Source organism: Peromyscus leucopus, chromosome 8b (genome assembly GCF_004664715.2).
Source record: "Peromyscus leucopus breed LL Stock chromosome 8b, UCI_PerLeu_2.1, whole genome shotgun sequence".
Lineage (NCBI taxonomy): Eukaryota > Metazoa > Chordata > Mammalia > Rodentia > Cricetidae > Peromyscus > Peromyscus leucopus.
The window spans coordinates 102,170,454-102,186,351 of record NC_051086.1 but is presented as its reverse complement, the minus strand read 5'-3'; the positions used below and the strand labels follow the sequence as shown (position 1 = coordinate 102,186,351).

Sequence of the window (15,898 nt, the reverse complement as noted above, 5' to 3'; positions counted from 1 at the left end):
GACTCAGTGTTTTGGGTGAGCAGCCCCTTAGTACAGGGACCAGCAGCACCTAGTCTAAGGTGGATGGTGTGGGGTGAGATGACTTGGGTGAGCTGAGCTACAGGAGCTTGGTTTCACTCCTGAGACTGAACAGCCACGGCATCTTCCAAGTCTGTGGTTTTTGGGAGTCACCTTGGGCCGGGACATGCCAACAGTGCTGGGCCCACCCTTGCCCATGGGATCAAAAGTCCCTGCTGGATACCAGCCATCCCCCAGCTGGTCCAGTGCCACCTCTAAGGCCAGCAACATGGAAGGCTCCTATGACACTAAACACCATAGGTGTTTCAGCAGAGTTCCTAAGCTGTCACAGCTGATCTGGGCTGGTTGGTGCTCTGTGTCTCCAGTCCCCATGGGCACTCCAGAGAGCCTAACTAACTGGGTTCTGCACTAATGAAGACATCAGTGGGTGATGACCTTTATTGTCATCAGTTCTGCTTCACAAGGTCAGGACACACCCCTGAGAAGGGAAGGAAGACACCCAAGGTGTTGCATAGAATCACCAACACTGTCTTCTATCAGCCCAGATCCAGTTGTGGCGTGACTGCCAACACAGGGATCCAGGCACTGCCCGAGGGAGCGCCGAGTGCCGCACAGGCAGTCAGCACCCCAGCTGAGCGGGCTTTGCCTCTCCTGGCCTCCATTCCTTACCTCGGGATGGGCTCTTCTGCAAAGCCGCCCTCACTGGTGTTTTGTAGGCATAGAAAAGTGGGGAGGATGAGTTAGCTGTAACTGGCAAATAAAATCAACTCCAGACTTGGAGACTGCAAATTTCTGTTTAGCAGGTAGTATCGTTTCACAATGAATACAGAACTCAGTGTGGGGGTCTCATGTAGTCCAGGCTGGCCAAGGATGACCTTGAAATTCTGATCCTCTTGCTTCAACCTCCCCAATGTTGGCATGGCAGGTGTGCATGACCATTCCTGTCAACACTGCTTCTTGACCTTGGCTGCACAGGGAAGCACATGGGATTTGAAAACACCTGTACCTCCGCTACCCCAGAGATCCTTAGGGAGTTCACAAAGGTCAAGGCTGATAACTGCTCTGGGTGAAATCTAGCATCATCGGTCGGTCGGTCGTATGCAGACACCTAAGCTGAAGACTGTTTACAAGGATGGGGGTGGTAGGATTCAGGCCAGGCATGCTTCCCTTATTGCCAGCAGGAGACGAGCTTGTGAGGACGCCTTTACCAGCAATGACTCTGAGCAGCATTGGCTCACAAGGGCCCACATCACCCTGGCCTAATAGGTCTTTTCTAGTACCATGGCTGCAAAGAAGCTTCCTGGGATAGCCCTTGCCACCAATGTCTTGTCTGCTTCGCTCAGCCTAGGCCAGCCCACAATAGCTCCCACCATGTCTTGTGCCCCAGTCAGGCTAGCCCACCTCTTCGGGCATTCTCTGCCCAGCCCACCACCTTCGATGGGCATCCTGCCTTCCGTCTTCACTGCTGTGCCCGTCTTGTCAGAAGAGTATGGTGACTGGGCAGCTCCAAACTCACCACTTCTTGGATCCCTGACATCAGGCTTACTTCATCCAATCTAGTCCCATGAAGCCTTTTCTGCTGGTCCTCATTGTCAAAGTCCCACACAGCCTCGATGGCCAGGGCAGGTGCCACTTCCACAAAACCTGTTACTCCCTGGACGTCTTGGAAGGCACCAGAAGGCTGACAACAGCACCTCCCAAATGCAGGCAAGATCCTCTAAGTCACTGCTGCTTTCCCCACAGGAGATGGAAACATCTGTGCCATGGCAGCTCCTAGGCTAGCCCTGGTCTGCTCTGCTGCTGACGTCCTGGCCAGCAGAGCTGGAGGTTGCTGGAAGACCAAGGGCAGCTTGACATCCCGAGTCTTGTTCTTCCTCTGGTCTTTGGGTTCCCACGAGGCCAGGGCCCTTCAGTAATTTCCTCAGCAGAGCTAGCAGCTCCCCTTCTTTCCTGAGTCCCCTGTGGGAGGCCAGGGCTCATCCTCAGCACATGGTGGGGTCAACATTAGAGGGTGAGAGCTGACCCAGTGTTTCTACTTCTACCCACGAGCCTGCTAATAATGCTGTCGTTTTGTGCATGTTAGCCAGTATGGTCTTAGGGGCAGAGATCAATGAAACACTTAGGAAGGCATTGGGGGTCTTGAGCCTGTGGACTCAGGCAGTGCTGCTCCTCAGCCTCCTGAGTACTGGGGCTACAAGTGCATACCGCTGGGATTTTTCCAGATAGTGCTGGCGATGGAACCCAGGACCTTGTGCCTGCACACAAAGGCCCTACCTGAGCTACCCTCCTCTCTGGTCTCCTTTTTAATGCCTGTACCGGGCATGTGGTTCTGGGAGAGTATGGGGCAGTGGCTCTGGGAGAACCTGTAGCCTCTGGCTCCACCCGCTGCTGGTCTGGGCAATACTGGTCTTAAGATGCATCCCATTCAGTCAGGCCAGGAGGACTTGGAAGCTGTTATGCCTTCCAGTGGCTACTGATAAGATCCACGTGTTCTCAGCAAAACCAAAGAGCAAGGCTGTAGCTTCAAGTCAAACAGCCAAGACTGAGTTTAGGCAGAGCAAGTGCAAACTCGGCAGACACAGCGGGCTGTCTCCACACCAAGAGAAAAAGGAAGCCCCTGCCTCTCATAGATGAAAGACCAGCAATAGTGAAGAGCCAAGAAAAACTGCACTTTATTAAGACTCAACAAAGCGCTGTATTTTTGAAAGCAACCTCTGGTGTGCGTCCAACCACCACATTCCATGAGGGGGGCATTAAGCGCCACAAACTCTTTTAATCTTAAGAGTCAGAGACATTTTAAATTCAAAAGGTTAAAAAAAAAAGCAAAAAAAGGGGGGGGACCCACAAAAACTGAAAACATCCTTTACTTCCATCCCCAGTTTTAAAACATTAGGAGTTTTTCTACAACTCAGTGCTAAATGGCAGCATGGCAAGCTGTACGTCTGGGAGCACACGCACGCACACGCACGTATTTGATATACATACTTGGGTATACATACATCAAATATCTAGGACGCACGTAATGGGGATGAGATGCAGTCACTCTGAGGAGGGCCGTTCCTTGGGATCCATGACGAACCCAGTTGTGCATAGCTCACGATCCTCTAGAAAACCAGGGTTTCTCTGCGATCCTGCAGGACTTGCTTTCTTGTTTTGATAAAACCATTAAAAAGCTAATTAAAAAATGTAATGCACAAGTTTCCTGACCACATAGGCAGGGAGTACAATGTTCATATATTTTTTTAAAACATACTTGAGGGTGTGTTATTTCATTGTCTTTCTTCCTTGCAAAACAATCAAAACATTGATCATCTTTAAAACATAAAGCAATTTTTAATATATAAAGCACTCTTCAAACATCTATTTCTTTTGAGTCCATTATTTGGTAAATATGTAACTGCTACACATTAGAGATTAGGTATTTTTCTTCTTTGTGTGTGTGGTTTTTTTTTTTTTTTTTTCCTTTTTTTTTTTTCCTTTTTTTTAAATAACATCTTCAGTGCTAGGAGTTGGGTTTAAAAATACATGAAATGGTGTGGAGCTGCCCCGGGAGCCCTGGCTTTCCTGAGAGCTAGCCGGCATGTGCAAGACAGAGACCACAATGCCTTGTCACCTTGAGGAAGGGTGAAGACAATCGACAGAGTCCATGGTGGCTGGAGGGGACAGCACGTCCCATCCCACAGCTCTGAAGTAACACATCTGCATTCTGAAAATAGGTTTTGTTTGCTTGGTTTTTTTTTTTTTTTTTTTTTTTTTGTTTTTGTTTTGTTTTTTTACGATGGAAGTCTTTTTTTTTTTTTATTCCTTTTAAATTTTTTTAATTTTTTTTTAAATTTTATTTTAAAGTCTGAAGGAGAACAAAAGGTCTGTAAACAGGTGGGAGCCCAAACCACAGCTCCTCCAAAAGCAGTCACAACCCATGTCCAAGTGCTTGTCCCAGCTCCTTGCGGAACACCCATTCTCTACAAGTATCTATGGCCACAGTTCAACAACGGTTTTGCTTTTCTCTTTAACTTTATATTCCAGATGGAAATGGTGCAATACTCTGGTAATAATCTTCTTGCATTAGTCCACAATGAAAAGCTGCTAAAGGTAGATAGACATATTATTTCTCCAGAGATATACACTGTAACTTTAAATGCAATAACAGAGTCCTTGAGTAAACATTTACACGTGAATTGTCACCAGCCCTGTCCCATGGGTTCTCTACTGTTCAGGGTTAGCCGAGGGAAGGGCAGGGACACCTCAGTGCAAAGTTAGAAGCGAAGAACAATGACATTTGACCAATGCGCAAAAAAAAATAAAATAAAATAAAAAATAAAAAAAGCATATACTGAATAAAAGGGAAACCCACAGTTAAATCCCTCACACACTCACAAACACACAGTAAGCGCTAACTGTGCAAGAGCACGTGCGCACATACACACTGTTCCACAAGCACACGCGCACACACACACACGCACACGCACACGTAGGCTATGAATGTAGACATTTCCTAGAGCCTGTTTCTGTGCACAGATGTCAACGTGGAACTGTTCACATTTCGGTATTGGCCTGCTGGGTTCAAGTATTTGCATGTTTGATATGTCTTTTTTTTTTTAACTTTTAAAAAATATTTTTTTGGGATTAAAAAAAATGACATGAAAAAGTAATGAAAGAAGGGTAATGTGCATAGGCGGATCCAGGGGGGACAGAGCACTGGCCACGCGCCTCAGCTCTGTGCCTGCACAATGCAGCTGCCTGCCCCGCCCGCCGCCTCTGGTAATGTGCATAATCGTCACAGGCTCACTTTAAATAGGCTTCAAGTCTCCCCCCACCCCACCATAAAATAACCCTTTCCAGCCCACAGTCTGAAAAGTGCCCTTCATGATAGAACTATTCTAAGCAGCTTTTATACTTAAAACTCAAAATGACAACACACCGTACAACGTAAGACGACATAAAATAAAAAGCTATGAGGAACATCCTGTCGTTAGCACGTGACGCTGACCAAAAGCAGCCCGCACTGTCTTCAACAGTTCGCAAGGGCTGAGGCCAAGGTTCATCTTCAAAACTGGACAGAGGTACTTGAAGGGGCAGCTTGTCCATCAGCTGGAGCCTCAGAGCCGGGCCTGGCATGGTCAGCTCTCTCCTCCCCAATGACGGTGACCCCTAGATGGACTCGCCGCTGAGCAGGTCCCCAGGCAGCAGAGTGTTGAGAGGCGTGGGGCTGCCGATCACCCTGGCATCATCAGCACTGGGAGGGCCCCAGAGACTGCTGGAGTACTGGGGCACCCCACCCCACAGCAGTTCACTGCTGCCTTTGCCACTCAGGCATGGGGTGTTCCAGTGGGCAGTGTCGCTGCGCACTAGGCTGTGGGTGCTGCCTGAGGAGCCCAGCCTGGGCTGGCTGCCCCCGCTGCTGGATTGCCAGCTGGAGGTGGGTGGCAGGGCTTGGCCTTGGGCCAGGAAGCGGTTCACTTCTTCTTCACCAGCGAACTCAGCCAAGATGGTGGTGTTTCCCAATACACACCTAGAAGGAAGAGGCTGGGTAAGTGTGTCATCCCAAGTCCTGCGGCTGTGCTACCAGGAATGACACACAAAAGTATCACCGTGACACAGGCTATCATGACCTAGCCTTGTGGTTGTGCTGTCACTGTTAACTCTAAACCAGATAATGAATTTGTCCTCGTTTTAACCTCCTGGCAGCCACAGAGGATCAATGTGTGGAGTTCATGTTTAAGTGTGCTGTACAACGGGGGCTCAGCTGCCATCGGTGTCCCCCACCTCTGGTGACACTCCAGAGCAGGTCTTTATGTATTCTGCATGTATAAAACACCCTCAAGTGGGCAGTGGGCTGCTGTGAGCAACCCTGGAGCCTGGGTGGCTAGAGGCTCCTTTTGGACTCTTCCTAGGGGACAGACACAAACACAGTGATGACATGAAGACACAGGAAGAGGACTGCTGTCTACAAGCTGAAGAGCTAGGCCTCAGGAGGAGTCAAGTCTGCCCACACTTTGATCTTGGATTTCCACGATCAGGGCTGGGAAAGGACACAGGTCTGGCCGGCAGTGTGGGGGCGGAGCCACAACGCTCGCTCGCTCACTCACTCACTCACTCACCCACCCCACCTAACAATACTGGGTCGCTTGTGGCTACTTGGCAGTGTGAGGGGGGCTGAGGAAAAAACATACATGTGCAGAGACTTCTGGGCCTTGGCGGCTTCTTCCTTGGAGCTGTACCGGACCACAGCGTTGCCTTGGGTCAGATTCAGGTGGAATGTGATGAGAGGCCCATGCTGCAAACACAGCGTCCGCAGTGTAGAACCGTCAATCTGAGGAGGAAGCAAAGGGCAGACCATGCTCTCCTCCAAGCTCTTGCTATGTTTTGCAGTAGCAGTATGGAAACTGGACGCACTGCATACTAGAACACATTGCCTCTGACAGGCTAGTGACTGCAGCTGACACAGAGAGATGCCTCTATGGCCAGGCATCTGCAATGGGGGCTACTTCAGTTATGTTAGTCAGAGGGAAGGGCCAAAATGCCATTCTGAGTTCTGCAGTTTGCAAAAGGCATAGCAGTAGCCTGGTAGCCTTGCGGTGACAAGCTAGTTCTGTGCCAGAGAACTAAGAGCTGACCACGTGTCTGAGGTGGCCAAATCCCCTAGAACAGGTGTGTACGATGAACGGTTCTCTTTATCAAAGTACTGCTTTTCAGTTTCTGAAGGGCGACTAAGCCACCAGGCACATGGCTGAGAGAAGCACGTGGCTGTGCCTGCCCACACTTACCTGTCCCCACCTCGCCTCTGCCACTCTAGGCCTGAAGGCAGATGCCTGACACAGGTTACCTGCTCCAGGGGCAGGGCAGTTACCTTCTTGGCCACAAGCAGCCACCCATGGGTATGACATGACAGCCCCTACTTGGCAGCACCTGTACCTGGGGTGTGAGGTTGCGCAGAACGAGCCAGCTGCTTGTTCTTCCTGAGGTGTCAGTACTCCAAGCAGAACCTGTGTAACAAGTCCACGGGACAAGAACTCAATCCACAGGCAAGTTTCTAGTCTCACCTAAAACACACAGCAAGCTCTAGTGTTTGGACCCCGTGGAAGCCATAGCACTTCTTGATACTCAATCTCATAATCACAGCAGATTCTATCCATGGCCCATGAAAACCGTAACTTCCCAAATACGCCTGCCAGCCCAGGAGGCCTGTCTTCTTCTGCCTGTGCGTAGGGGCAGGTTTGATGGGGTACCTGAGAATCACCTGCCAAGTCCCACTCTCTACCTTGTTCTGTCCCAACCCCCAGACAACCCCTGAAGGTCTGCGGGTTGAAGAAGTGAAGTGGACACGGCAGGGTGGGACTGCTACTACAAGGCCGGGCCACTGCTCTCGGCATCCGTAGCTGCCTGCAGCCTGGGTGCTTCCTCTTTTGTGCTGCACGTGTGGCCCAAGCACTTGGTGGGAGGGGCTCTATAGCGCCACACAGCACTTCTGAGGGACCTTGGTTTTTAGCATGGGGAGTCATTATGTTTCCATGGAGCCTTGCAGAGAAACTAAGACCCCTGGACTGGCTGAGGTGGTAGGAAGCCTAGAATGGCCGAATGGTCTTTTTGAGGACACAGTCCATGTGGTATATGTATGCCCTGCTAGTCTATGACACTCCTGCTCTTTCTTAACCTCCCAGGCTCCAGGGGTTGGATAAGAGGCATGGGATAAGACAGCTACAACCCCTAAAGCATGTAGAGCAGCTACAATACCCTGTACCCTTGTCAACAGGAGGTGGCAGTGCTTACCCGAGGAGTAGGAGCTGGTCCAGCCTAGGGGGCTGGTGCCCCAGGTAGAGGAAGGCTTGGGATTGGCTAAGCCTGGAGGTGGCCTGGTGGGTGCAGTAGTGTTTCTGGGTACCTTCCACAACTCATGAGACAGAGAGGCTTGTGAGTGAGAGGCTGGGCCCGAGGACCATGTTGATTTCATGTCTGACAGTTTTCCTAGAAGGAGAGAAGCAGAGCTTACGCACTGTGCACACCCAGAGGAGCGACTGCAGCCTGGGGAGCGGGCAGTCCTGACACTGCAGATGGAGAGCGCGGCGGCGGCGGCGGCGACAAAGCACGGCGGCCTGTCTATCTCATGCTTCCTTGTCTCTGGGTTGCCCAAGCTGGCCTTCGACTGCTAGGTCTGATGACCTTCCTGCCTCAGCTTCCTGAGCTGATGGGACCAGGGACTGCGCCACTACACCCAGCTTTTCTCTCTTCGAATTTCTCTTCAAAGACACCGTGTGTGCCCTGCGTAGACTGAACTGCTGACATTTGCTATCAAGAAAACAATAGTTCTGAAGTTTAATCTTATTTTTTTAATTAAAGTTTGTGTTTGTTTGCTTGAGATAGGGTCTTCCTTATATAGCCCAGGTTGGCCTTGAGCTTGTGGTGATCCTCCTGCCTCTGCCTCCCAAGTGCTAGGATTACAGGCTTGTGCCATTACACCTGATTTATTTGGTGTTGGGAATGGAATTCAGGGCTTAGTGAAGGCTAGGCAAGCATTTTATCAACTGGGCTACACCTCCAAGTCCTCTGACGTCCTGCTGATAAGTCTTCCACTTACCAGCAGGTTGTGTTGGGATGGTCATGGTCAGAAGCATGGTCTATACATAGGCTTCTTGTGCAGTCTCTAGGGGATTAATCTCCTGACAGACACTCCCCACAGCCACTACAATCTATCTCTCAAGTGTCTAGGGAATCCTTTGTCTATCGAGCTGTACACAGATGTCTCCACTGCTTCTGCATTTAGATACTACATCAGGTGGGGATACAGTAACTGGAACTCATCGGGAGGAACACAGAAGCAATGGCCACCATCGGCCCCAGCTCCTTCATCTGCCCAAGCTCAACTGGAACAGCCGCCGGAATCCTATGTGCTCCTGAGACACGTCTACAGTACAGGTGGCCCTTGCCCCAGCCTGGCCAATGGGAGGACCACAGCCTCACAGTGAACACTGGCTAGACACACTGTAAACCAAATGCTATCAAGAAAGGTGGGTTTTCCTTATTCCTTAGCTTCTTCCCAGTGGAGGTATGAAAGGTTAAACACACTTCTCTGTCAAATTAGGAGTGGGAACAATGCAGCAGCACTGGCTCTGTAATCTGACCATGATGCTGGAGTATATCAACACTGCTTTCCTGGGGCAGCTCTGTGTAGCAAGGCACAGCACACCAGTTGAAAATCTAGATGAGGTTTGATGGCATACTGGTTTATCCACAAATTCAAGACAATGTGTGTACACACATCTTATGTCTGTGTCTTAAGGAAGTTTTTATAAAGCCTGGTGTAGTTGCACACCTTTAATCTCAGCACTAGGGAGGCAGAGGCAGGTGGATTAGTCAGCTATGTAGAGAAACCCTAACATTTCTTTCACTCTAGAATAAACGATTTATGTGAAGGAGTTGTGAGGGCTTTAGTGTCTGAAGAGTGCTTCGGACACCACAAGGACAGGACAGTGGAGCAGGGCCCACCGTGAAGCTGGGACTCACAGTGGGACTGCTGCAGTCTCCTCTGACCCACCTCCAACTCAGGTAAGCACACACAGATGCTGCTGCCTGCCTTTGCATCCCACAGTCTCACAAGCTCTCGTCACTGCTCGGAGAAGGGGAAGCTGACCTACTCAGGTGAGACCTACATATCATGTGGTCTTCATCACCCCATGAAGAGACATTACCACCCCATGTGAGGATACATGTTCCCACTGCTGAGATGGTCAGGTCCCTGCCTGGCTTCATCATACATGGCCTCCCTGCCCTTGAGGAGCAATGGACCAACAGGAAAAGCTGGAGCCTGCCCAGGTTTTGTTTGGGGCCAGAAGGAAAAGCTCCTTCAGGCCAAGAGGCCAGTTTCTACCTGATGCAATGCTGCTGAAAGCCACTGCAGCCAGAGGCACTGAGTGGTCAGGCATTCTGAGAAGATGGTGGGGAGAACCTTGTAGAATCAAACATGCACTAAGATGGGGTGGGAGGCATGCAGTGAGCAGTGTGGATGGGGTATGAGGAGCTGTGGTATGACACAGAGTAGGGAGGAGGCCAGGGTTGTGTTTCTCAGCTCCAGGGAAAGCCTACAATAGACCTTCCTGAAAGTCCCAGAAAACCAAGGTGACACAGTATGGGCTGGGCCATGGTAAAAATCATTGGAGGTGGTGGGTAAGTCACAAGGAAGAGAACCACTGAGAAGTTTGCTGAACCCTGTGGCTGGATGCTGAAGGATCAACAGGATTTTCCCTATCGAAAGGTAAGAATTTAAATATAGGGCAATTATCATTCTTTTTTTTTTTTTTTTTTTTTTTTTTTTTTTGGTTTTTCGAGACAGGGTTTCTCTGTGTAGTTTTGCGCCTTTCCTGGAGCTCACTTGGTAGCCCAGGCTGGCCTCGAACTCACAGAGATCCGCCTGCCTCTGCCTCCCGAGTGCTGGGATTAAAGGCGTGCGCCACCACCGCCCGGCTATCATTCTTTTATAGCTCAAACAAAAACAAAATTAAAAAAAAAATAATCCAAACGTCTCAATATAAATCCTGGTGACCATAGAAACAAGAGAACTTTTCTGAGCTCCACCCCCCACCTTGGTGTTTTGAGACACGGTTTCTCTGTGTAACCACCCTGGCTATACTGAACTCATAGAGATCCACCTGTCTCTGCTGCCCAAGTGCTGGGATTAAAGCCAGGCGCCACCACCGCCTGGCCTGAGCCTATCTCTCAATCCCACTTCCCTCGGGGACCTGGGATAATAAAGAGGCATCTGTCCTGATCACTGTGTACACGTAGAGCCTCAGCTTTCTATTCTGAGAAACCTTGTCCTTGCATCTAGAGGACATATGGGAATTTTAGACACCTGGGTTCCTAATGGATTGATTTGGCTTTGGTCATCCCTTTGTTACAAGTCTGTAAAGAAATCAAGACCCTGGGGACAGTGAGTATGGGGATGGTGCCAGTTCTGTGGCAGAAAGCAGGGCGAAAGAACTTCTTCAACTGGGACCTAGGCACAGCTGGGCTGTTATGCCCATCGACACAAACAGAAAGCCATGGTTCCTCCAGCTCAGTTGGCTGCACCACTGTACATGTTATGACCTCCCCTAGAGCTCAGGACAGCTGACAATGACTCCTATACTGTGGGTCTTCAGGTTTTTGTTTTTGTTTTTTTTAAAGATTTATTTATTTCTTATGTATACAGCAATCTGTCTGTATGTATGCCTGCAGGCCAAAAGAGGGCACCAGATCTCACTACAGATGGTTGTGAGTCACCATGTGGTTGCTGGGAATTGAACTCAGGACCTCTGGAAGAGCAGCCAGTGCTCTTAACCTCTGAGCCATCTCTCCAGCCCTGAGTCTTCAGTTTTAAAAGATGTCTGCTCTACCAATAATCCTAAATGACTTCCTCAGCCCAACGACATCATCAGTCTAAGATCACAGGATGAAAGACTGGCCCTTCATTGCTGTTCCTTGAATGAGCAATAGGGCTGAGCCTAACCGGGACCTCCTGGTCTTCAATGTTTTGTTTCAACAGTGAAATCTACCCCATAAAAGCATGTCCCTTTCCAGATTAAGCAAGTCTTGTATGATGATCCTGCAAAACAGTCCCACAAGTCTGGTTGCTGTTCACTTCTCAAGGGTTCAAACCAAAACAGCACCCATCAAATACTGGGTCTCGGTACAATTTTTTTTTATTTTTCTTTTTTTTGAGACAGAGTTTATCTGCATAACCCTGGCTGTCCTAGAACTTACTCTGTAGACCAGGCTGGCCTCAAACTCACAGAGATTTGCCTATCTCTGCCTCCTGGGTGCTGGGATTAAAAACGTATGCCACCACTGCCTGTCTCTGAATTTTTAATACAGATCAGAATACAATACCAACGGCAATCAAGTAAGAAAAACAAAAACTTAATTAAAGCATTCAGCCAAATCAGAAATATTGGTATAATTCATATAGTCCCAGTACTCAGCTAAGGCAGGAGGATAGGGAGATTCAAGGTTAGCTTGATTTAGAGAGTAAGTCTGAGGTCAGCCTGGGCTACATGAGACCCCGTCTCAAAAAACAAAACAAGTAAGAGTAACTACAACAAAAATAGGATGTGGCAGTACATGCTTATATTCCTAACTCTTTAGAGGTGCAGTCAGGAGGAGGATCAAGAGTTCAAGGTCATCCTCAGTTACACAGTATATTCAGGGCTACATGAGACCTTGTCTTAAAACTATTGAAACAAACCTCCAAAACAATAATTAACCACCACCCCAAATCCAAACCCCCTCATACCCAATATCCTAAAAAAAATATAAACAAATACAGCGGCTCAAGTCCATAAAATAAGCTCAACCGACTGTGGGTATTCCCTGTTGGGAACTGTTGTCTTCCCTACTGGGCATGACTGTCTTCTCTTTCTAGTTTGGATCATCAATGCAGTCACTCAAACAATGGCCTTTGTGGCCAGGTCTGGCACTAGGTCAGGGTTCTGTAGGGAAGCATCCACCTGTTGACCTAGAGCAAGTGCAACAGCACTCGGTGTGGTGTAGGGCTCGCATGTCTACAGGTGTGTGCCAGCTGTACTCCTGTCAGAGAAGCCCTAGGATACCAACGTGTAGGAACAAGTTTTTCTAGCACGCAGCACATGGTAGGAGGGTCTGAGCCCGGTGTTGAGCACTTTTGTAAATGCACTTGACCCTAAAGCAACATCCTTGATAGGATAGGCCATGTACACAGAGAGCTTCAAGTCACTGGGCTAATTGGCTATCTCTTTAGTGCTGGAACTTGATTCTGTTTCTTTGCCTTGTCCTGGTAGCTGATGCTTTTTTTAAGGCTTGGCTTCCTTTTTGTTCTATGTCTACCACCTTTATCAGGAATGTATGAAACTGGAAGATGGCTGCTCTGCTGTCTAGAGTGCATGTATTTCTCTAGGCTACCTTTACCACACTTTGGGCAGATGGTAGAGATCACTCTGAATGCTCCTAGCATGTTCAGTGCTGAGGGATCACTTACTGCTCCACTGAAGCTTGACTCAGGCAGCTCTGCATAGCAAGCAACTAGCCCTTTCCTAACACCAGGACCAGCTGAACCTCTGCTGCATTTCTCCACCATCAACACACAGGCTTACCATTCTCGCACAGCCACACTTAAGAGTAATAAGCAGTGAGGGATAGGGTCTACATCCTCCGCCTCTGCTTTACTCTTCCTCTGTCACCTCCTGCAGGCTCCTGTTTTTGTGTAATGCAAGGCAACCAGCAATCTGAAAGCAGTAGCTGTATCAACCCCAGGGCAGCTGACAAGGAAGGTATGCATACAGGCTTCCATGCAGAGGTGATTATATTAAAGAGCCAGAGGTACATACACACCCTCAACAGGTAAGGTTGTAAGTAGTGATCTAACTAAATACTTGGGAACTGAGGAGGGCCTCATGAGTGACAGGCTACTATGGAAAGGTGGTTCTTCCATTAACATCAACAGGGAGCTCTCTCTGCAAATGCCTCCCAGGATGACCTCCACTCATGTCTAAATGAGTGTCTAAAGCCTACACTCAAGCTTTCTAGCTTGAAAGTGTGGCCTGGTACTGATTTGTACCGGATATCTGAAAGAGGCTGTGTCAAAAGTCAGCATCAACAATGAGGCAGGAAAAGAGACTGGAGCTGGGTGTTTTCACCACGCCCTTACTCCCAGCACTCAGGTGGCAGAGGCAGGAGGATCTCTGAGAGTTTGGGACAGCCTGGTCTACAGAGTGAGCTCCAGGACAGCCATACAGAGAAACACTGTCTCAAGCCCTGCACACCCTGCCTCCCCCTCAAAAGAAGTGAGAAAAAACAAAAAAATAACAACCCTTGTTCTGAAAGGCTGATGGCTGAAGCTGTGATTGCCTAACACAATGCACAATGATTAAAAAATGATGCGGATGACTTGCTGGTTGAAGACTCATCTACAGAGTATCAAGCTGTGTTTGTTGTTTGTGGATTAGGGACAGTCTCTGCAAGCTTCCAGAATCTGAAGCTCCTGTGGTCCTGAGCACCTGGCTAAAGGATACTCAAGCTGTGTTAGCCCACTCAGCACATGCACACACCTCATGTCAGTGTCCTCACAGGCTCTGCCAGGCATCTTCTGATGCCACAATGGTCAGGTGAACAGAACAGGTGCCAATCAACTATGTCTGGTGCCATACCTGCCACACAGACCACACACAGCCAGATGATGCCTCTATAGGAGCCTGGAGACCCGCCCACAGAAGGCAGGGGTGATGGCCCTCCTCACCTCCACTCTTGAGGAGGTAGCGGTTGACATCCTGGATGGTGGTGTTGATGGTAGGTCCAGTAGGGACACTGCCAGGAGTGACATCAGGGTCATTCTCGGGATCAATATTCTGAAGTCCTTTCCACGGAACTCCGGGATGGAATTCTGTTCATGGAAAGCAATATGAGGCTGCATACTAGAGCACCTTCATGTTGCATCATGACACTTAAACTTCATTTTTTCATATTTGTAGAAATTTAAAAAATCTGATAATTAGGTTCAGAGGTACTCTTGCTTACATATAGTTCATTAGATCAATCATTCTTTTTGAGCAAACTAGAAACAGCTACCACATTTCAGGTGTGAACGCCTTTACCAGGTAGAAGCTGGTGTCCCTTCCCCACTCCCCCTTGCCACTGGCCTACTCCGATCTTGAACTGGGAAGCTATAGAAGAATGCTTGACACCAGCGTACTCCATGAAGTCTCAATAGAAACCCCAAGCTATGGACTTGATGAATGCAGGACCCACAGTGCAGATCTAGGCTTCCTCAGCTCTATTTGCCATCGTAGGCTCAGGGCACATTTGCATCTACTGTTGCCCACGAGTATCGTGCAGTCTTACCTGGGGGCCAGCTGATGCTGGAGCCATTTGAGATCTTATCACTGTCAGATTTGGCACGTGACCAGCTATGAGGAACAGCTACAGGAGGACTGGCTGGTGACTCACTGTTCTGGATTAAATCGTACCGGCCATACGAGTCATCAATGGAGGACTTACCCGGAGGCCCGATGCTTAGACCTCCAGGGATAGCACCTACAGAACAGGAACCAGGAACTAAGTGAACATTCTGCCAAAGATGCCCAGGATACACTGTAGCCTTCCCTTCTAGGTCCAGTACCTTACTCACCCCCTGCAGTCACATGGACTGACTGTCTGCCTTTGGCTGTCCAGGGTTCTCTAAGAACTGTATCAGCCCAAATATGGTCTTTAGATGACTGAAACATTTTTTGTGGTGCTAGGCATACAACCCAGGGCACTGTGTATGCGAGGCCAAGCTTTTACCCCTGAGAGACGCTGATTACCCAAGTATTATCAATCACATACCATTACTGCTACTGCTGTTTGTTTGTTTACTTTTGGTTTCTTGAGACAGGGTTTCTCTGTGTAGTCCTGGCTGTCCTGGAACTCACTCTGTAGACAAAACTGGCCTCAAACTCAGAGAACTGCCTACCTCTGCCTTCTGAGGGCTGGGATTAAAGCTGTTGTTGTTGTTATTATCATGATTATTATTACTTTCCAGTGTGGGCGATCTAATACAAGGCTTCATACATGCTAGGTAAATACTCTACCACTGAACTTTGTTTTTTGAGATGATATCATATAGTCTGGATTGGCCTTGAACTTCCTATGTAGTCAAGAATGACCTTAAACTCTTAATCGTCCTGCCTCTAGCTCGCCAAATCTTGCGATTATAGGTGTATGCCACTATGAAACTATTTTAGTTTGTCATGCTGGAAGGTTTGTTTCTTTTTGAGATACGGTCTTACGTACCCCCACACTGGCCTTGAACTTGCTGTGTATTCTGGATCTTCCAGTTTCTACCTCTCTAGTGATAAGATTACAGGCATTTACCAACAAGCTTGGTTTATGTGGTGTT

At 48.7% G+C, this 15,898-nt stretch overlaps 1 protein-coding gene across 3 annotated transcripts in view; it reads right to left on the bottom strand.

Moving 5' to 3' along the window:
* Positions 1–3,326: 3,326 nt before the first annotated feature.
* The window catches only part of Tnrc6c (trinucleotide repeat containing adaptor 6C), an 81,390-nt gene continuing 68,818 nt past the window's right edge, over positions 3,327–15,898 (bottom strand). For all 3 annotated transcript variants that reach the window (XM_028892557.2, XM_028892558.2, XM_037200853.1), the window contains 6 exons: positions 14,863–15,054; positions 14,261–14,404; positions 7,789–7,983; positions 6,934–7,004; positions 6,192–6,331; positions 3,327–5,530 (listed from right to left, as the gene is read on the bottom strand). In XM_028892557.2, coding sequence (XP_028748390.1) covers positions 5,170–5,530; positions 6,192–6,331; positions 6,934–7,004; positions 7,789–7,983; positions 14,261–14,404; positions 14,863–15,054 — 1,103 coding nt within the window. In that variant the 3' untranslated portion in view covers positions 3,327–5,169. The remainder of the gene's footprint in view (positions 5,531–6,191; positions 6,332–6,933; positions 7,005–7,788; positions 7,984–14,260; positions 14,405–14,862; positions 15,055–15,898) is intronic.